Source organism: Drosophila miranda (assembly GCF_003369915.1).
Source record: "Drosophila miranda strain MSH22 chromosome Y unlocalized genomic scaffold, D.miranda_PacBio2.1 Contig_Y2_pilon, whole genome shotgun sequence".
In the NCBI taxonomy this organism is placed as follows: Eukaryota; Metazoa; Arthropoda; class Insecta; order Diptera; family Drosophilidae; genus Drosophila; species Drosophila miranda.
In genome coordinates, this window is record NW_022881614.1 from 14737621 (window position 1) to 14759780 (window position 22160).

A 22160-nucleotide genomic window follows, 5' to 3' on the forward strand; every position below is an offset into this window, starting at 1 on the left:
ATTGCATTTATTTTGTAATGAGCTTTTTGTTGTTTTTGATGTGGCTGTTCGAAAACCGAAATTGAAATACTCCGAAAAAAACACATTTTGGCGCGCAGTCGACGCTGACTGAGATACCACGTCGTTAGAGAGATCTGCCACAGCCAGAGTCGCGGTGCAGCGCATTTCATATATAAATACTGGCCTACGAAATTGTTTCAGTATCACAATCCGTTCAACCATCTTCGCCAGAAGAACCCCAGAAGCAGAGTTCCACAGAGGAAACAAACAAGTTTCGTGTGTGCCAAAACCCCCAAACAAGTGACAACAAAAAATGAAGGTATATATCGTGTAGGACATCCCCATCATCATCGTATTGGGAGATGGGATCCTGTGTGTTATACATACTACTATAAGAACTGTCGAATAACGTATCAAGTGTCAAGTGGTGTGCAGTGGTGTTCCAAAGAATTATCCTGGTCAGGGGATCACGCCAGGATTATAAGGATTAAAAAAATGTGATAATGAAAATTATAAGTTTTGAGGATGTTATTTATCAGACTTAACTTTCGAGAAGAGAACATATGTGCATAAAGAGGACATCTGAATAATACGGAATACTATAAGTAATATTACGTATATACTCGTATATAATGGTTTATTCTGAGGATTTATCATAGAGTCCTTTCGAAAGTTTTTCTAAAGTCAATCTTTCTTCATTCGGTGATTGAAACTGCAAATAAAATCTCCTATTTTGGTTATTTCTACCAATACAAAATTTTGGGAACTAAACTAAATTTCCTCATACTTAAAAATCGATCAAAAATGTACAAAAAAAGTTGTACACAAATTTCTGCTAATTTTTCTTCAACCAAATTTGGTGAATCAAATTTTTTAGCAATCGATCGATCGATCAATTAAACAACTTATCAAGCTAATGAAGCAGCGCTTGTATTGGCCATCCCGAACCTATAACTTGGCCTAAACATCAGCGGAATATGATAAAACGATAAATATGGGTGGCAGATCAAGAGTCAAGTTCAGCTGGGCGATTAATCAAGCGCCTCGGCCCGCGGTGCCCGCCAGAGATCCGCATAATAAATTTCATAAGCTGCCATCATCATCCATTTGTTGTAGGGGGCTACTGTTTTTGTTTATTTGTTTTTGTTTGTTATCTCGGATGTTGCACAAGATCAGATGAAACCAGAACATCCATGAGCAGGGCTCTCCTGTTACCTGGGAAGCAATTAAGACAGCCGATCCCAGTACTTGGGCCCCCGAATGGCAGTGGAAGTAACACCATCTGCTACTATGTTTTGCAATGCATAAATGAAACAAAACTTCGAGTGGCGGAAGAAGAACGAACCACTGCCCAAGTACGGAGTCTACTCGCACAGAGATGACCAGGCAGCGATAAAAGACGGCCAGAAGCGGTACTAAGCGTACTGAGCGTAAGCGTACTAAGGCCAATGAAGCATGAAAGTCATTGACGGCCCTCTTCTACTTAGACAATCTTTTGCCAACCATTCGGAAACGTGTGGCGCAATCCCAGTCGGCCTATGCAGATGAGGTTCTCCCACAGGTTGCACCACGAGGTAGCCCTTCTCTTGATCAGCGACACAATTACACCAAATTTGCATACGTCCCAGTTAAAAGCTATAAAAAGCAGACGTACAATGCCCCAGAATCGACGACAGACCATTGAGACGAGATGTGTGGAAACAATTGCTTATAGGGCCACACAGAGCAGGCCTAATTACGATTATGATTATGATTATGGGAGCTTAATGGGGTAGGTAGTCAGATGAACAGAAAGCACAAACAAAAAGGGGAATTTAGTTAGTGTGATCACAATTGCGGCACTTCTAGGTCTCAACTTCCTGCGAGTCCTTTTGATTTCCTTGCGACTCAGAGCGATATGCAAGCTGATGGATCTTGAAGCCATACAGTCTGGAAAGTGAGAGGGTTCATATATGAATAAGGAAAGGGTACATCGAGTAGAGGACCCACCTGGGCACAAACTTGGCCTTTGCTCGCTTGGGTCGCAGCTCCGGATTGACCATGAAGAGCATGTGGGGGAATCCAGTGCCAAAGAAGGCGCCGTCCAGGTTGGCGTGCCGAGCGGACCTCGGTAGGTAGACATCGCTACACTTGGGGCAGTACAGACGCACCATTTCGTCACCGGGATTGTCGCTCAGGCCGATGGGCAGCACATGCTGGCGCTGGCAGAAGACGCGCGGGCATGTGCCAAAGACGCCCTTCTGGAACTTCTCGAGCATCAAGTCGATGCCGCGATTGGTGAGGATGAAGCGGGCGTGGATCAGGCCGTACAGCTTCTCGGCGCTGGCCTCCACATCAGCATCGGTCACATTATCAGAGCCGGAGCCATTGTTCAGGTCGAGGATCACCTCGAGAGCGCAGCGATAGTTGTTTACGTCCGTGTCCAGGAAGTTAAGGTTGAACTTGTCGTGGATGTAGTCCTCGTCCACCATTGCGAAGAACTCGTTTCCGCGCTGCCTGCAGAACCAATGGATCCAGGCTGTCTCGTCCGAGTCTGTCATAGCTGGAGCAAAATGTCCTAAAGGATCCTTAAACTATAATTTGATTTAGATTTGTATTTGCTGGGTGGAGAGTTTCCGACTGGGCTACTTGGGGCGGATTACTTGGTCCTATAAAATGCTAATGTTTGCTGTTTTTATTCTTCCTAGTGCTTTACATCGATTGCGCTGTTCGTTTTCCTGGCCGCCTGGACTCATGCGGAACCTCCAGTGCCCCAGAACCAGTATCTGCCCCCCAACCAGTCGCCGCAGGCGCCCTCCAACAACTACCTGCCACCCACGCAGGGCTTTCAGAGCCCCTCCAGCAACTACCTGCCGCCCCAACGCACTGGTGGAAATGGAGGCGGAATCGCGGCGCAGAGCAACAGCTACGGCGCCCCCATTGCCCAGCCCCAGAGCCAGTATGGAGCCCCGGCGCTGACCGGAGCGATCTTCAAGGGCCAGAACGGTAACGGAGCCGGCGGCTTCGGCGGCGGCAACGGTAATGGCAATGGATACGGACAGCGCGACGAGGAGCAGTACGGCCCGGCCAAGTACGAGTTCAAGTACGACGTGCAGGACTACGAGTCCGGCAACGACTTCGGCCACATGGAGTCCCGCGATGGCGACCTTGCCGTGGGCCGCTACTACGTCCTCCTGCCCGATGGTCGCAAGCAGATCGTTGAGTACGAGGCTGACCAGAACGGTTATCGCCCCACCATCCGCTACGAGCAGGTGGGCAACGGCAACGGCAATGGCAATGGAAACGGAAATGGCAATGGCCGCAATGGCGGCGGCTACGACAGCAATGCGCAGCAGGGCAAGTTCAACGGCTACTAGAGGGAGGCAGGAGGAGAGTAGAGATGCCTTCTGTGTGTTACCGAGTTAAGTCGACCCCTAGCTATACGATCTACTTCGTGGGATCGCTGGCATAATCCCTAGCCGAGTATTAAGTCCGTTGCCAGGGGCAGCGGTTCCTCAACAGTTTGACAGTGACTGTCTTACTGCATCTATCTCTTTCCCGCTCGTCTCTTTATCTATCTCTCCCTCTAGTGGAGCGCCAGCCATTTTTGCCATAGCCAGGCGCGCTCCGTTCCCCCCTACCAGCTGTTCTGTTATCTCCACCACAGTCTCTATGCCACGTGCTCCATTTTGTATTTTTTGCCGTTTGTTTTGTTTAAGCGCCTCATTTGTGTTAGTCCACGCACACATACGCACATATACATATGAGATTTCTTTAATAATTAAACGAATAAAGATGCATTTTTGTATAAAACAAAGTCAGAACGAGGTGGAACGTTGTGAGTTTCTGCGGACACCGCAACTCTACAGTTACACCCGATACTAAGTCAGTATGGCTCTCCTCCGGCAGACGCCGCTAATCTTAAACGACACGACAAAGAGTGCGTGCGAGAGAGACAGAAAATCAGTCTGAGCGTGACGTCGGGCGCTGCGTAGCCACTGCAAATTGATTTCTTGCTTTTGGCTACAAAAATGATCCGATCTGATCCAGATTCAGCAATCTGATAGATATGGTCGTTATTTATGATTCTGCGTTTTTAGTTTTCTCGAATCTGCAATATTGTGGATGAAACAGATTTTCGTTCTTTGTGTGGGCAGAAGGGGGTGGGGCGAAATTCTGAGATATACGTTTTATAGTGAGATCTAACAGAAGTGCGGATACCAAATTTGGTTACTCTAGCCTTAATAGTCTCTGAGATTTGTGGATGCCCCAGATTTTCGTCCTTTGGGGGGGCGGAAAAGGGTGTGGCGAAATTTGGACACGAAACGGTCAAGGTCCGATATCACAGGAGTGTGGATACCAAATTTGGTTGCTCTGGCTCTTATAGGTTCTGAGATCCTTGAACTCATATTTTGCAATTGGCAAAACCGACCATTAAACCTGTGTGTTAGAGAGAGACAGAGCGAGAAAGAATGAAATTGTTTTCTTGATTCTGGCAATAATAATTATACGATCTGGTTCAGATTTTGCACTCTAGAACTCTAGAATATAGTCATCCTCTACGATTCTGCGTTTTTGGGGTTATCGTATCTTTAAAAATGAAGATGCCACAGATTTTCGTCCTTGGTGGGGGCGGAAGTGGGCGGGGCGAAGTTTTGAAATATTTTTGTAGCAGTGACATATCACAGAAGTCTGGATCCAAAACATCGTTGGATCAGATCGGATCATTTTTGTAGCCAAAAGCAAGAAATCAATTTGCAGTGGCTACGCAGCGCCCGACGTCACGCTCAGACTGATTTTCTGTCTATCTCGCACGCATTCTTTGTCGTGTCGTTCAATATTAGCGGCGTCTGCCGGAGTAGAGCCATACTGACTAAGTATCGGGTATAACAGTAGAGTTGCGGTGTCCCCAGCAACTCACAACGTTCCCCCTCGTTTATCCTGGAAAGCTTTAAAATTTCAGTAGAATAGAGTCTACTTGAGGACCCTTTCCAGTTGTCCCTGGCTGTTGTACCGATAGACCGGATCCTGCAGCTGACCCACGGTGGAGTACCTCAGCTGCGCCGTAAAGTCATCATCATCATCGACCTTCTGCAGTGCGTGGAATGAAACCCTCTGTATTTTGTTATCCTTCGAAACGATATAATAGCGACCCTCTCTTACGTTGGACTGCCGCTGGTTGGCCGAATCAGAAGTAGACGACTCCTCATCATCGGGATAAATGATTTTGAAGGCAGGATTTGGATCAGGATTAGGAGCGCCGTATTGATTGGATGGACGGAGGGAGTTCCTGTTCGGAGAGTTTCCCAGATTGGAATTGGGCAAGCCCTCCTCCTCGGGCACATCTAGTAGGGAGGGAGAAGGAGGCAAATAGTTCAATTGAGGCGTGTCTATTCGTCCAGCATGTTCAACGCGTTCCTTGGTGATCTTCACACCTGAACCCTAATTAGTACGGATGGGAGCGAAGTACTCGTTGGGTAGATTGAAGGGAACCCGTGCCTGCCATCCAGCCGCGGCATATGGAGCTCCCAACGATATTTTAAAGCTTATTGTCTTCTTGTAGGGACCAAGAATAGGTATCAGGATCGAGATATATATACAAAACACTCATCATATACATGAATATGTCTAAAAAATGACAATTTGAGAAAAGGTCTTTATTAGTTACGTTTTATCTTCATATCAATATTTATACTTTCATATAAAATTAACAAAATAGGGTATACAAAGGCCTATACTACGGCTTACACGCAATATAGCGACTCTTTTTTGTTGAACTTTTTCGTTTAAACATTTTTTTACAATAAATACAATAAAAGCAAGGATTAAAAACTATCCAATCTTGTAGAAAATTTATTCATCAATGGGATAAAACTATGTGGGCATTGCTGAAAGATTTAGTTAGTCAGCATTATTCAATGGAATATCAAAATTGAGCAATATGAACGAAATTCCTTTTCCGTTTGTTTGGATTGTCCTATTTCGCTACTTGTTTTTTGTTTGACTTATTTCGCTAAAACCTTTTTTTACACAAAATGCAATAAAATCAAGTATTAAGAATACACCAGTTAAATATAAAATTGATTCATCAATCGTATAAAATTATGATGGCATGGCTAAATGTTCTATATAGCTAGTAATATTCGTAGGAATATCAAAAACGACGAATATGTAAAATAGAACTTGAATTCGTCAGTATATTTACGGTATATTTTTAAAATGAGACGGTATATTTTGGTATATTTTTGAGGGTCAGGTCGTACTGGCCGCAGTATTTACAATGGAATGTGGAATAGAGATGGAAAAACATCGATGTTTTTCCACCTCCTAGTGTTGAAGAAAAATTAAAAAAACTAAACTATGTTATGATCCGCCTCTTTGCCACCCTGGCCTATCGTTCCCAGCTAGCTCACGGGGAAGTCAGGGGTGTTTCCGACCCGATAAGCCAGGGGACGGATTGAACAAAACAAAAAAACAAAAAAAAAACATACAAAAAAAACAAATCTAATTTATAGGACAGACTTGTCCTCGTTGGCACTTTCGTCAGCGGGGATAGTTGGTTTCGTTATCCCTAGCAGGGTCCCACCCTTCCATGAGCGCCACCTTTTGAATTCGCTCCCTTTTCATATTCAGGGTCCCGCTCTTCTTCTCGCTCTCGTCCCACCCAACTACCGTTTTCTATTCACTCATGACTCTTTTCAAATTTTCATTTTTATATCCATTATATTTTCATATTTAACTTGAACATTATTAACTAATAATCTAGGTTTATATAAAGGAAACAAATACTAACACAAAAATACTAACAACAAAATAAACCCTATTTCGGCCGAATTGGCAGCCCCCTTTGATAAAAGTTGTTGCTTCCTGATGCTTGCTGATGTTTACGTTTGATCGTGGTGTTTTTTTATATGATCGTGATATATTGTTTAATTGTGGGTCGGACGGGTGTAGATGTGCGAAATGTGGTGATGTTATGTGATGTGTTATGAATGAGGGTATACATGCGTGGGTTGTGTGTGATGTGGGTGGATGAAGGTGGGTGTGTGTGAATCGTGTGTGTGTATTTCTGCTTTGAAGTCCGGATTCTTTCCCCGGGGGGGCTGGTGTGTGGGGACAGAAACGTGTCTCCAGTCGGTGCTCCGCTGACGGTTCCTTGGTGCCGGTGCTCCGCTGACGGTTCTCGCATCAGTTTTCCGGCCTGGCCAGTACCGGGATGCTGCTGCCGATGTCCGCCGCTTCTGCTGATGTTGATGCCTGCCGCTGATGTCTTGGTGGGATCGTCGTCTCAACGATCACCGATTTTGTTTCCTTTTTTTCTTTCAGGGCACGTGCGGCCTCCACTATTCTCCACCGGAAACTCTCTCTTTTCTTCCTCCTCGCCCCGTTTCCTTTTCTCCCACGCAACTCTGCCACTGCTTCCCAGGATCCACTATAGATGCCGCTGTCTCTTTCTTCTCCAGCCCTGATACCTATCGGCTCTGTCCAAAACCGCCCATAACACCACACTACCGTTTCCAGGATTACTCCGCCGAAACGGGAGTGCCAAGCTGGCGGGCTTTTTCAATTAAGAGGCCCCAAACGTAGGCCATCGCCCACACCCTGAGATTGAGAGTCTCTGGCTCCATCGACTGAGATGCCTGGGCTACTGCTTCAGATCCTTTGCGTGAAACACCCCAATACGTGAGCCTTGCAACGTCTCCAGCTCGTACAGACTGTTGCCCATACTCCGGATCACTCGGCACTTGACGTATTTTGGGCTGAACTTCGCGTTGATGTTGTTTTTAAATTTGCTCAACACGAAATTCCGCTTATATATCTCCTGACCCGGTGAGTACCTAATTTCTCGAGCTTTTCGATTATACCTGTTCTTCGCTCTGTTGTAGGCTTTATGAGAGTTTCCTCGGACCTCATCTCGGACTATCTCCATCTTGTCACTCCTCGCCAAGGGTGACATTTGTGCATCATTTAGGGCGCCCAGTCTGCGTGCCAACTTATAATCTCGGCCGCTAGTAAACATGTGCTGCCCAAACAACACAAAGTATGGCGACGTCCCGATACCCGTGTGTATAGCGCTCCTAGCCACACACTGGATCTCCGTCAGCTTCTCGTCCCAGCGCGTGTGATCCTCACTAGCGTATGTCCTTATTGCTGCCAGTACAGTCTGGTTCACTCGTTCGGCCGCGTTCGCCTGCGGTGCATAGTTCCCCGACTTCAGGTGCGTTATGCTTCTCCTATCCAGGAATTGAGAGAATTCAGCTGACACAAATTGCTTTCCATTATCGGTATGCACTATTTCAGGCACGCCAAACTGCGCGAAGACCTCGGCGTGCAAGAATCGGATCACGGCCGAAGACGTCGCCTTAGGCAAAGCCTTCAACCAGACATATCTGGACATGTGATCGAGGACTATTAGTATGACCACATTGCCACTTCGAGTCCTCGGATATGGACCCAGGAAATCCAGGTACAGTTTTTGAATCGGCCTCTCGGTTCTGGTTTCGGCCCCCATGAGTGGACGGTGAACCTGTGTTGAATGTTTTGTTTCTTTGCAGGTGTTACAATCAGCCACATATGCCTTCACCTGCACGGTCATCCGGGGCCAATAATAGAACTGTCGCAGCCGTCCCAGTGTCCTCGCGATTCCTCCATGCATTGCCACATCGCTGTCGTGAGCCTGTTGGATCAGTGTGCTCGTCAGGGCTTCCGGGATCCATAGCTTCCACGAAAACTCCTCTAATTCCGGCCGGCCAAATTGTGTGCGCTTAAACAGCAGTCCTTCCTCCACCTTCAGGTCTGGGAATTCATCCTCATCGCTCTGGACCGACTCAATTTTTCTTCGGTATTCTTCATCCTCGAAGGCTGTGGTGTCGAACTCCAGGAAGTCGATAGCGTCCACGTCAAAGGGACGTGACAGCATGTCGGCGACGATATTTTCCTTTCCTTTGCGGTGCTCGATTTCGAAGTCATAAGCCTGGAGAGCCAACGACCACCTGGCTAGCCTCCCATCCAGTGCTTTGAATCGCATGAGCCACTGCAAACTCGCGTGATCTGTTATCACCGTGAATGGCATCAGTTCTACGTATGCACGGAACTTCTCTATGGCTCTTACCGCCGCCAGACACTCCTTCTCTGGCACGCTATAGTTGAGCTGTGCCCCTCTTAGCTTCGCCGAAAAGAATGCGATCGGGTGCTCTGCTCCTTCATCATCCCTCTGGAAGAGAACTGCTCCAATCCCCACGTGGCTCGCATCACACTGGATGAAGAAGTGCTTCTTAAAGTCTGGGTGATGTAGCACGGGGGCACTGGTAAGTGCTTTTTTGAGCTCCTCGAACGATTTTCCTGCCTCCTCCGTCAGCTTAAATTGCCCTTTTCCTTTCAGACAGTCTGTCAGAGGAGCCGAGAGTGCCGAGAAATTTCGGATAAACCGCCGATACCAGCCAGCTGTCCCCAAAAATCTCCGGATTTGTCTCACGTTCCTTGGCATTGGTATTTGGGTGATCGCCTGTACTTTCTCCGGATCTGTCCTAAGTGCGCCGTCGCCTACGATGTACCCTAAATACTTTAAATATTTATAGCCGAATTTCGATTTTTTTCTTCCAATTGTCAGGTTTGCCTCCTTGAGACACTTGGCCACTTCCTCTAACAGGTGTATATGCTCCTCAAACGTCCGGGAAATAACTAGTAGGTCGTCTAAGTATACAAAGACATGGCTTCGGAGTCGTTGTGGAATTACTCGATCCATCAACCGACACAGCCGTTGGGCTGCATTGCACAACCCGAAGGGCATCGATTTAAATTGGTAGAGTGGTCTGCCCGGCACCGTGAATGCTGTGTACGTCCGACTTTCAGGCTCCAGCTCTATCTGCCAAAATGCGTGCTTTAAATCGATGCTGCTGATGTACACCGTATCCTCTACGCGGCTCAGAATTGACTCGATGCTCTGCAGCGGGTAAGCATCCTTCACGGTTAATTTGTTTAGTTTCCGCGCATCCAGACACAATCGGTTTTTTCCCGGCTTACGTACCAGCGTCACGCGGTTGCTCCACGGGCTCTCGCTGGTTTCGATGACTCCGAGGCGCAACATTTCGTCCACCTCGGCAAACAACAGCTCTTGCACCGCGGGAGACACCGGGTAGAATCGCTCCTTTACGGGTACGGCTCCCTCGATTAATTGAATTTCGTGCCTTTCGAGCGTCGTTCTTCCCAAACCATGTGTGTCGAATGCCCTGAAGTTGTTCTTCACCTGGTCCAGACGTGTCTGCTGCGTGTGCGTCAATTCGTGCGGTTCCGTTGGTCTACTCCTAGTCAGCACCTCAGCATCAATTTCGGCTAATTCCTTGTGTCGTTCTAGGCCTACTATATGCGGAGCCAGACCAAACTTCCGCCAGAAATCGACCCCTAGGTACAGCGGTTGTTTCAGCGAGGGACACAGGAACAACTCCATAGTCTGCTTCTGGCCTCCATACGTCATTACTGTCGACACATGTCCCAGTATTTTATGAGGAGTGCCGCCCGCTGTTTGTACTGAGAATTTCTTTATGTCTTGAAGTTTCAGCTCCAGTTCTCCTATCACTTCCAGGCCACCTTTCCCCAGAAGGCTCACCGATGCCCCTGTATCCAGTAGTCCCATCAGCGTCCTCGGGCCCAACTTCACTCGTGCGAATGGCCTGTCATCCTGACGAATTGCCGAGTGGACTGCAGCACACACCTGGAGCCGCCTTCTCTTTCGCCCCTGAAACCTGTCCCGAGCCCGCTGTGCTCTGACTGCTCCCGTTCGGATACTCTCATCGAGTTCGTCCCCCATTATCCGATTCCTGGCCTGTTCGTACTGCCGCTGTCTTTCCTTTATCGGCTTGCGTTCGGACCATCTAGCTTCGGGTAATACCGCTTGGTTAACCTTATATATGGTAGTGTAAATATTCTTATTGCTACTTCTTTCCTTAGGGGTATCTAATTTAACGTTGGAGGGCCTATCTATTGGCTGCTTCGCGGCGACGTGGAACTCGACTCCTCCAATTGCGTCGTGCTCCTTTTCGCGTTTCCCGGCCGACATTTAGGACATTTAGGGAGGATGACCCCGGCCAGCCCGCACTTGTAGCAGAACAGGTTACGTACGGCCGACTCACACTCAAAATAGGTGTGACCCGGCTGAGCGCAATTCCAGCACTTCAGCTGGGTGCGGTCGCCTCCGGATTCCCTCGTCCTATGGACAGCATCCAATGCCTCGGTCTGTTCCTCCGGGTCGTGAGTGTTCGCATCCAATTCATGTACTTTTTGATCTTCCCTGCGCCTACTACCCCCATGGTCTGGACCGCTCCTTGTCCCTCGCGTCGCCAGCAGTTTCTCGGCGTCCGCACACTCTTCTCGCAGCTTCTGGAGATTTGGTATCTGCATTGGATAAATCACCCTCGAAATTGCATCCCTAATATTGATCTTTATGATCTTTATTAGATCATAATCCGAGAACGGATTCAGCAATCTCGACCTCAACACCAACATCTCCTGGATGTACTGGTCCGCCGACTCCCCGTGGCGTTGTCGGCGTTCCCTGAGCTCTTGCTCTCGCTCGAACTCTGTCCGACGAACTTGAAACTGCTGCTGGAGACCATATCTCAGATTCGGCCAGTCCGGCATTCCTACCGTCCGCACATGCATCCAGTACCAATCCCTTGCGTGGCCACTGACCAATGTGTGAAAGGCTTTCAACACCTCCGCCCACGGTACCTGATACGACGTCTGTAGATGCTCCACCCGGAATATGAATTCCGCCACGGGCATCCCCTTTGGATCGCCGTCGAAGCTAAGTCCCCATCTTCGTATCTGCACTTGCTCCTGCCTAGCCTCTCCGAAACTCGGTCGATTCCTGTTAGGGTTTGCTCCTGCGCCCATCCCGTTGAACAGCCACTCCTCCACGGGTCTCTGATCGGCTTGGGTCCTCTGATCGGCCTCCAATGTTCGGTTGTCCACGAACAAGTGCGTTGGATGTGCTTGCTGGTTCGCGGGTGCTTCCTGTTGACCTCCTCCCAGACTGGTTGCATTTGGTCCCCGATTCCTTCCATTCGCATCACTCGCCGTTCGCTCCGCTTTTAACGAACCCACCACAGCGTTGATCTCTCGCATGAATTCTAGCATGTCTGCTTGAATTGACGATCTCAGCGCTTCCATTTGCTGCCCGAGCGACGCTCGGTAGGTCTCCTGTGCTTGGGCTAAGGCTGCGTTCACGGCTGAGCTTAACTCGGACGGTAACACCAGGTCCTTACGGGTTCGCTGTTGACCTCCTACCGCTCCGGCCTCTGGGTCCTCCTGGTACAACCCCGCATGTACGTTTTCCGCCACTTGCGACGGCCCTTCCAGCCTACTGCCGGCTTTACCGTCCTGGGACCGAGTCGTCGGCATGTTGTACGGCTGGTACCTGCGCTGTGCCTCTGGGCTACGCCTTGTCTTCCCCGACCCTTTAAAAATCTCCGGGTCACTCATCAACCAATTTTCCTAACGTACTCCTTTCCTTCGTCTATTCCCTATTTACTTAACTATCTTGGTGATGAATAAATTGGATTGTTTATTATCTGACTACCCTACTCCACTAAACACCTAGTTCCTGGCTAATTAATCCTTAATACCTTCAATCGTAAGGAGAAAACAAATAAATAAATAGTGCAATAAATAAATAAGCGAATAATTAATTCCATGTTTAGATAACCAAATAAATAAATTTAAATACATAAATCGGTTAATTTAAATCAATAAATTGATAAATCTAAATATCTAAATTGATTCAATCAAATAAATAAACACCTACATCTACAATTAATCGCCTAATTAAATGCAACACTAAATAACTAAATACTTCCTCTCCCAAACAAATACTCTTTTCCCGATGACTTGCCTAATGCCTACTTCTAAAATTGCTTTTAAACAATGCTAGCGAGAATCGTCAGTCCTCAAAAAAAAATGATTTCCCTTTGGGTTTTCTTGCTTGGGCTTTCCAATAGTCTGCTAAATCACTAACAAAAAAAACATATAATTCCCAGACTGCTTCAGACAAAAATTCACCTTTAATTTGTTTGGTGGGACGAGAGACAACTGCATTAATTGTTTTGCAGGTGAGCGGACTCCCTTCTTTTCCCCTTGCTATTTACCTTCGCTTACTTTTTCTAAGTGCCAACTCCCTTCGCTGTTTCCTCCCTCAGATCACCGTGGATCCCCCAGAATCGGACAACGACGTTAATGCCTCTGGACATAACCCGGACCACGACTCGACAGATCCTCCGGAACCTCTTCCTCTTTTCAGATCCAGACAGCGAGCTCCACGAGTCGGACAACGAGGCTACTACCACCTGGTAATACCTGGACCACAACTCGGGACACACACTTCCTTCCCTTCTACCTCCGATACATAACTACCATGTCCATTTTCCTCTCTTCTACTTATCTCAGCGGCTACGACGGCTAGGATTTATTCCCGGCTCGCGGACCGGCTGAGTTTCGTTCTACCCGGGTTCCATTTTACACCGGGTCTTTAAGACTCGCGTTTAAAATCGATCCCTTCTATTACCATTGGGCGCCATTTGTTATGATCCGCCTCTTTGCCACCCTGGCCTATCGTTCCCAGCTAGCTCACGGGGAAGTCAGGGGTGTTTCCCGCCCGATAAGCCAGGGGACGGATTGAACAAAACAAAAAAACAAAAAAAAAACATACAAAAAAAACAAATCTAATTTATAGGACAGACTTGTCCTCGTTGGCACTTTCGTCAGCGGGGATAGTTGGTTTCGTTATCCCTAGCAGGGTCCCACCCTTCCATGAGCGCCACCTTTTGAATTCGCTCCCTTTTCATATTCAGGGTCCCGCTCTTCTTCTCGCTCTCGTCCCACCCAACTACCGTTTTCTATTCACTCATGACTCTTTTCAAATTTTCATTTTTATATCCATTATATTTTCATATTTAACTTGAACATTATTAACTAATAATCTAGGTTTATATAAAGGAAACAAATACTAACACAAAAATACTAACAACAAAATAAACCCTATTTCGGCCGAATTGGCAGCCCCCTTTGATAAAAGTTGTTGCTTCCTGATGCTTGCTGATGTTTACGTTTGATCGTGGTGTTTTTTTATATGATCGTGATATATTGTTTAATTGTGGGTCGGACGGGTGTAGATGTGCGAAATGTGGTGATGTTATGTGATGTGTTATGAATGAGGGTATACATGCGTGGGTTGTGTGTGATGTGGGTGGATGAAGGTGGGTGTGTGTGAATCGTGTGTGTGTATTTCTGCTTTGAAGTCCGGATTCTTTCCCCGGGGGGGGCTGGTGTGTGGGGACAGAAACGTGTCTCCAGTCGGTGCTCCGCTGACGGTTCCTTGGTGCCGGTGCTCCGCTGACGGTTCTCGCATCAGTTTTCCGGCCTGGCCAGTACCGGGATGCTGCTGCCGATGTCCGCCGCTTCTGCTGATGTTGATGCCTGCCGCTGATGTCTTGGTGGGATCGTCGTCTCAACGATCACCGATTTTGTTTCCTTTTTTTCTTTCAGGGCACGTGCGGCCTCCACTATTCTCCACCGGAAACTCTCTCTTTTCTTCCTCCTCGCCCCGTTTCCTTTTCTCCCACGCAACTCTGCCACTGCTTCCCAGGATCCACTATAGATGCCGCTGTCTCTTTCTTCTCCAGCCCTGATACCTATCGGCTCTGTCCAAAACCGCCCATAACAACTATACTACTAATTTTCTAAGTTAAAACAGAATGAAAAGTGTGATTAAATGTTAAAAGAAAGCTGCCCCAATTCATTCAACCAATGAGCCCTCATTTGCCAAGCCGCACGCTGACGAAGCATACACATATCTTAACAGAAATTCCATAAACAAGACAGCGTGGAAGACAAAAGGGATTCAGGTAATATGGTCTTCTTTACTGGCCAATCTTTAAGTGAACTTGAATTGGTTCCTGTTTTCAGTGATGCGGTAACCCGCTTATGTGCCAGTGGCCAGTGTGCCAGTATTGTCCAAAAGATTGATACAACATGTGGCTCAGCAGCAGCTTGCACATCGCGTTGCTTGTCCTGGCAGCGCTGGCGTCTCCAACTATCAGCCAACACGTTCCTCTAATCATATCCAACAAAACAAGCAATGCCAACAAAGTGCCTACAGACTTGGGGGTCGAAGGAGCAGCTGGCTTTATGCCCCTCCAGCAGACGTCGGCGAGCGTTTTCTTTACCAACTATAATCAGCAAAACGTGATGCAGCTGCGACACAACATGAAGAGCAAGCTACGCAGCATACGCAATGTGGAGATGCGAGTGGCCAAAATACAAGTAAGTGTCCCAGCCGATTTTCCCGATGAACTTCCGTCTAATCCCGGCCATTCCTAGGAAATCTTTGACGCTATACACTTTACCAGTGCAAACGGAGCAGCGCCAGCTCGTCAGTCGTTCACCAATGACAGCGCGCAGGCCAATCCCCAACTGCAGCGGGACTTAAAGCTGTTTAGCAAGCGTCTCAGCAAGAAGCTCCTGAAAGCCACCCACTTAGTTCTGGAGCTGCGCGATCTGTTTCGCTATAATCTCAGCAAAGTTCTGCAGTACAGCTACGATGACGAGGATGAGGAACTGGAGAGTGAGTTTGACATGGATTCGGAAATGGAAGACTTTCATGCCAAGAAACCAGATCAAGAAACCCAGAATCAGCTCTACTTAAATACCCAAATCGAGAATTGTCAGCCTGATTATGAGAATGATCTGGACACTGCCTCCTCTGCCACGTCCCAGTCTCTCCATTATAACAAGCAGCAGATACAAATCCTCAACTATCTCAAGTCGGATGATGCGCGCGGCGCATTCCTGAATGAAAACAATGCCCGATCATTGGCTGTCAATGGTTACATATCCGATCAGCTCTTCCAACTCAAGCGGAGGCTCGGCCTGAGCGATGCAGAAGCCTCAAATACCAGCGGCAACCACTTCAAGCACATATACTTCCTTTCCAATTCCGATGGAGCCCCAGCTAGCCTCCACTTCCGACAGCTCTATGTTTCGGCCATTAAGCAAAAGTTTGTGCTGCTCCTCATCGATGTGGGATCGGCTCTGAACGCCGAGTTGTTTGATCTCACTAAAAATTTGGGTAAATATTACATTTAGACCTCTTCCTCAGCTTCAGAGATCACAGTTTGAGTTTCTTGCAGTTCACGAGATGCTGCAGCTGCTAGAGGACACGGATAAAGTCTCGCTGGTGACGGTTGCCAGCGAGGCGAACATTATGGCTCTGGATGCCTTCCCGTCGGAAGCTGTGCACGGAGTTTATGGTGCCACCCGTGCCCACAAGGAAGAGATACTTAGCTATGTGAACAACTTGAGCCGGGCCCACGCTCTAACCAACCATACATTGGGATTCGAGTATGCATTTCATCTGCTCCGACGCCTCCAGAAATCGGGAATGCTTAACACAGCGGAGCAACCAGTAGAGTTTGTGTATGTGACGCGTGGCCTCCTGACCAACTTATCGGATGCCATGGCTGTTCTTCGAGTGGTTGCTGAGGGCCAGGGACACCTCAAAGCCCCAGTGATCATCAATACCTGCGCCGTGGTCCTGGATGAAAAGCGAATTATGTACGAGAAGCAATTCCTCAGCGATGTGGCTACCCAGAACTATACAAAATACGAAATTAATGTGACAAAATGGTGGCCCATTGGACAACAGCCCTCACAGTTGGCTGGGCGCTTCTTTGTGCTCAGCAAAATGCATGCGGAAACGTTGCTTCCGCAAACCAGTTCCCGGATCTTTGGTCAGCTTTTCGTGGAACGTTATTTGACGGACACGTTGGAGGTCCATCCTCCCATTGTGGATGCAGAGAGCGGAGGTGAGAGCTCTGTGCACTCTTTTCCACAATCCTCTATAATATTCCTCCCCTTCGCAGATGTTCTGGTCTCTATAACGCATGCAGTGCCTCCATATGGTGTTGTAGGAGTCAACTTGTACCTGGCGGATCTTCTAGAGGATCTGCTCAACTACCCCAGTGCTGCTCCCAGTGCCAGGCAGGGCAGTGGCTATGCCTTCCTCCTCGATCGCTCCTCGGGCAACACTCTGGCCCACCCGGCCTTTCCCCGCCCGCTCATCCAGCGAGAGACCTCGTATCCCGTGAATATTGCTTACCTAGAGAACGCCACGGACTTCTCCGGCCACATTCGGGAGCGCCTCCTGCACGAGGAGAGTGGCAATGCCACAACGGAAGTTTATCTCGGCAAGCAGCGGCTGCAGCGCACCTACCTCTGGCAATCCGTGCTGGGCATCTACGTGGTGTGCTTGGTGAGTTGTGGCAGCGATGTCATGCGGAATGATTCCGCGCAACGATACAACCTGAAGGATACCGTGTCCAACTACGAGCCTGGCTACTACGGAGAGAGCATGGACTTGCTATATCATCGGCTGGACCTCGCCCAGGGCGGGACTTCAGTGCCTAAGATCTGTCGCTACTTCAGACAAATGTCCACAATGGGTGAGTACATCGGGCACATGCCATAAAAGAGTCATCCCACATGGATTACATACTTGAATCTCTTGCAGATGCACCCACGCTGTTCCTTAGCGCAGCTGCCTTTGAGTCGCCATTCGGATTCCTGCACAACAACCGCCGGAGCACACAGCTCCGACATGTGGAAAACATTATGGCTTATCTAATGGAGCCGACCGACGTGCTGGCCAATCCCGGTCTGCGACCCAGCATACGGCATGAGGTGAGTATGCTCTACCAGGCCCTGCAGCAGCTGCGTCGTCGGCATCAGGATACACGAGGATCGCTGCGCGATCACATCATTCGACGATACATGGCCAGTGTAAGTGGAGTGCTCCAGCTGTATCCGGGTTGCCTGCTCAACAGCAGCTACGATCCCACTCGGAGGCCATGGTTCCGTCAGGCCATGGCCCAGCCGGGGAAAATTGTGAGCACAGCCCCGTATCTGGATGCGGGAGGAGCCGGGTATATCGTTACCCTGGCGCACACCATCTTCGAGGGCAAGGCTCATGCCCTCCACTCGGCCCAGCAGGACAGGCCGGTGGGTGTGGTCGCCCTAGATGTACCCTATGCCTTCTACTATCGCCTGATCCTGGAGAGCACGCCGCTGTGCCAATTGCCGCACATGAAATGCCTGATATTCGAACACGAGGGCTACCTGCTGGCCCATCCCAGTATGCTGCAGCCGGCCACTCCCACGAGGAATCAGAGGCGACCGCATGAGCATCTCACACACAAGGAATCGTACTTGGCCAACGACATGCTCAACCACGGCCAGCTGGTGCGGAAACTGGGTTGCGCCAGCTACCAGAACCGTACTCTGCAGCGCTACTACGCCTTCAACACCTCGTTGGCCAACATCCTGGGCAACGTGGTGCACGGCGAGCGGACCAAGTACGCCATTGCCCTGATCCGGGGCAGCAATCTCTTTGCCGCCGTGCTGAACTCCAGCTGCGACGGAGGAGCCTTCTGTCCGTGCAGCACCATCGACCGGGAGTGCCTCAACTGCAAGCGGATGGATCAGACGGACTGCGAATGCCCCTGCGAGTGCCCCATGGTGGGGGACGGAAACACATCCTCGTCCTTCGAGTACTACGCCAACTACACGCAACACTTCCCATACTGCTCGCCTCCCAGCGAGCACTTCATAGCCCTGCCCCCGACCACCCAGTTGCTGAGCGGACTGCCAAGTTGTGTGGTAGCGGGAGGCTGCGAATCGTACTCCAGCCAGAGGGAGTGCCTGGGCGTGATGGGCTGCGAGTGGTGCCAGCAGGATGTCGAGGGAAATAGCTTCAGTAACTCCTTCTGTGCCTCCCAGGCCAGCTGCTTCAACGGTGTGCTGGCTTCATTGACGCCCTATGGCGAGCTCGACGAGCTGGAGCTGTTAGCTGCCCATAATCCCCAGAGAGAGCAGCATGCCTATTCCGCCTTTGGACCCCTCGGGGGTGCCGTAGTCGTCCTTGCCATAGTCATTGCGTTTGCCATTTACTGCTACAGGCACAACCTGGACTCCCAGGCCCAGGAACAGTTCTACGTAGACTCCGTTCAGGAGGAGAACTACGGATTGCCGCTGTCCAGATTCTACTTTGACGACTGCAAAGCCCACGACGAGCCTCCGCTTGGAGGGGGCTACGATCACACGGCCGCCCAGCGGCAGCTAATGCATGCGGCGGACATTTCGCCCTATCACGTCTCCAGCGGCAGCAGCTACCGACGGCCGCCCAACGGGGAGTCCGATCATGGCTACAGCCCCATGACTCCGCACGAGGACAGCTCCGACCAGCAGTGTTTTACCTTGGCTGAGCCGCTGCTCCTGAACGATAAGCGGCAGAGCAAGTCGGACACCATGTCCATATCCACCTCTATATCCAGTCCAACCAAACGCCAGCAGTCTTCGACACAGCCCAAGACTCATCCCTACTTGAGCAATCAGCCCATCTCGAAGACGGAGCGATACAAGCGTCAGCAGATGCAGGCCACGCCCTCGCCCTGTCGAGGACCACCGGGCGGCGGCGTCTATGGCCAGACAACGCTGCCCCTGTGCGCCGTCGAAGCTGACGAGACGCGACCCCACTACATACTGGCCCCCGTAACGGTGCATCGGCACATGGAGACCGCCGAGTCGTAGTCCACATAGAACTGTTAAGTTTTAGTAGAGTAAGATGTTCGCTTGTTTGCCAACTAAATTAAGTGACCCCCACGGGCAGTTCAACTGCCGCCCACCCCCGGAAGTTGGGCCCCGGATAACATGTCGACTACAGTGTAATCCACACCACGAATGTCCACGAATGTGCATGTATATTGTAAGGAAGCGATCCTGGGCTGGGGTACATATCTCAGTCTACTCCAGGGTCGAAATTACAGCAATATTTATAATCGGACCGACGATGGGGGACGGGGCCGCAGTCCCGCCGACGGGGGCGATCGTAGCGTGGGACGGGGCAGTTGGTTTCACCGAGAACACTCCGGAATAGCGCCTTCAGGGCCCCACCGAACTCAGAATCAATACGGAGGTCTTTACTATGCGATAATACCGACAGGTGTCGCCGAGAGTACCTAGGCTATCGCCGGACAGTACTTACGGGACCCCGCCGGCCTGAGAGTTACTACGAAGCGGAAAGGGGGACTATGCTATGCGGGAATACCGACAAGTATCGCCGAGAGTATCTAGGCTATCGCCGGACGTTACTTACGGGACCCTGTCGGCCTAAGAATTACTACGACGCGGAAAGGGGAACTTTGTTATGCGGAAATACCGACAAGTATCGCCGAGAGTACCTAGGCTATCGCCGGACGGTACTTACGGGACCCTGTCGGCCTAAGAATTACTACGTGGGTCAGGGATATCGACGAGCATCACCGAGAGTGCCTAGGCAATCGCCGGATAGCACTTACGGGACACCACCGAACTAAGAATTACTACGGGGGTCGGGGATATCGACAAGCATCGCCGAGAGTGCCTAGGCAATCGCCGGATAGCACTTACGGGACACCGCCGAACTAAGAATTACTACGAGTTCGAGAATACCGACGCGTATCGCCGAGAGCGCTTAGGCAATCGCCGGATAGCACTCACGGGACACTATCGGGCTAAACTTTACTGCGAAAATCTTTATCATACAGGGCAGGTATCGCCGAGAGGGCTTAGGCAATCGCCGGACAGCCCCTTCGGGACCCAGGGAACTACGGGGATCAGGCGAGACACCAACAGGAGTCACTGGGGGGCGCTTAGACGATCGTCGGATAGCGGCCTCGGGACCCTGCGGGGTCACAAACTACTGGAGGGAATCATGCGGAGGGAACAACGACAGGTATCACCGAGAATGCCTAGGCAATCGCCGGACAGCGGCCTCAGGACCCTGTCGGGCTACGAACTACTGAATGGAATCACACGGACTCGGGCAAGAGGCGGGAGGAAAGGCAGAGAAGATGAAGCCCCGGGCCTCGAGGTTCCCTAGTGTATCGATTGTTGGAGGTCGTGCTATGTTTCTGTTATATTCGTTACATTTCATTTTATTCTTTCTTGGTTCCCTACCTATCGCACCGCTCAGCAGCCCGTATACACTTCTAGAGGAACTCCCACGCTTGTACTCGTCGAAACCCTCCTCTTCCCCGTGGGTGCAGCGTAGATGCAGGATCTCCTCTCCGTAAGTGTAGTATCGATGCAGGGTCTTCTTCCCGTAAGCGCAGCGTCGATGCCGGATCTTCCCGTGCCACTGATAGCGTTGGCGTGGATCCGGGCCGCCACGTGTTTTTACTTTTTCCAAGCCACTCGAATTTTTCCGCGAACACGTCCGACTCCTACGACTGCCGCCAATCGACTTTTTCTTCCACGTTTTCCCAGCTCAGAGCCGGCGTTCTGCTGGCTCTCCGATCCAGCGTCAGCGTGGGCGGCTAGCGTCGTCATCTTTCCGCGGCGGCAGAGGGCTGGCGCCGTCGTTCCGCGTCTACGCTGCGCCGGTGACTTTCGTCTCTCTGTCTCGCTGCTGGCGCGTCGTTACTGGATTTGATTGCTGTTCTCAGCGGTCCTCTTCTGCCGTTGCTGCGTTGATGCTGTTATCTTATCTTTTCAGCGCTTCTCCTCTGCCGTTGCTGCGTCGATGCCGGCGGCTCGCTGTTCTCGGCGTTTCTCTTCTGCCGCTGCCGCGTCGATGCCGGCGGCTTATCTTTTCGGCGCTTCTCGTCTTCGGCCGTCGCTGAATTGATGCTGTTGGCTACCGTTTCGGCTCTTGGTGTATTTCTCTCTCTCTTTGGCTTCCGCTGCGTTGTTGTTGTCGGGTTTTGTTTCTTGGTGTATTCCTCCCCGTATTGGCGTCGGTGCCTTTAGGTTTCGGTTCTCGGTGTATTCACGCCGTTGCTGCGTCGATGCCGTTGGTTTTCGGTCCTCGGTGTATTCACGCCGTTGCTGCGTCGATGCCGTTGGTTTTCGGTCCTCGGTGTATTCCTCTCTCGTTTTGGCTGCTGCTGCGTCGTTGTTGTTGGGTTTGTGCTCTCTCGGTGTATTCACGCCGTTGCTGCGTCGATGCCGTTGGTTTTCGGTCCTCGGTGTATTCCTCTCTCGTTTTGGCTGCTGCTGCGTCGTTGTTGTTGGGTTTTGGTTCTGAAAAGCCAGTGGTGTCCGCCGTGATCGCGACTTTCCCCCCCTTAAAAGAAGATAATAAGCTACGTGGGGCT

General features: G+C 50.1%; 4 protein-coding genes and 1 pseudogene across 5 annotated transcripts; 2 read left to right on the forward strand and 3 right to left on the reverse strand.

Annotated features, from left to right (window-relative positions):
* Positions 1 to 1689: 1689 nt before the first annotated feature.
* LOC117194089 (casein kinase II subunit beta'-like) lies at positions 1690 to 2629 on the reverse strand. Its single transcript, XM_033398731.1, has 2 exons — positions 1990 to 2629; positions 1690 to 1929 (listed from the first exon to the last, which is right to left on the reverse strand). The coding sequence occupies exons 1-2, from the start codon at positions 2538 to 2540 to the stop codon at positions 1845 to 1847; spliced, it is 636 nt and encodes a 211-aa protein (XP_033254622.1). The 5' UTR covers positions 2541 to 2629; the 3' UTR covers positions 1690 to 1844.
* Positions 2630 to 2690: 61 nt separating this feature from the next.
* Positions 2691 to 3698, forward strand: LOC117193080 (pro-resilin-like; the record flags this gene model as incomplete). Its single annotated transcript, XM_033397808.1, has 1 exon — positions 2691 to 3698. A coding segment is annotated over one exon (666 nt), but the record flags the coding sequence as incomplete, so codon positions are not given.
* A 1227-nt stretch (positions 3699 to 4925) lies between these two features.
* Positions 4926 to 6289, reverse strand: LOC117193082 (annotated as a pseudogene).
* Positions 6290 to 10561: 4272 nt separating this feature from the next.
* Positions 10562 to 12315, reverse strand: LOC117194090. Its single transcript, XM_033398732.1, has 2 exons — positions 12298 to 12315; positions 10562 to 12002 (listed from the first exon to the last, which is right to left on the reverse strand). Exon 2 carries the CDS (start codon positions 11869 to 11871, stop codon positions 10957 to 10959), a length of 915 nt encoding a protein of 304 aa, XP_033254623.1. The 5' UTR covers positions 11872 to 12002; positions 12298 to 12315; the 3' UTR covers positions 10562 to 10956.
* Positions 12316 to 14651: 2336 nt separating this feature from the next.
* LOC108159884 (VWFA and cache domain-containing protein CG16868) lies at positions 14652 to 19850 on the forward strand. 2 transcript variants are annotated; one of them, XM_017293498.2, is made up of 6 exons: positions 14652 to 14876; positions 14938 to 15294; positions 15352 to 16099; positions 16161 to 16835; positions 16893 to 17471; positions 17540 to 19614. In XM_017293498.2, exons 2-6 carry the CDS (start codon positions 15004 to 15006, stop codon positions 19612 to 19614), a joined length of 4368 nt encoding a protein of 1455 aa, XP_017148987.2. In that variant the 5' UTR covers positions 14652 to 14876; positions 14938 to 15003. The 2 variants fall into 2 exon arrangements, with proteins under 2 accessions (XP_017148987.2, XP_033254618.1); XM_033398727.1 differs by lacking the exon at positions 14652 to 14876 and having other exon boundaries at positions 15004 to 15294; positions 17540 to 19850.
* The last annotated feature ends 2310 nt before the right edge of the window (positions 19851 to 22160 follow it).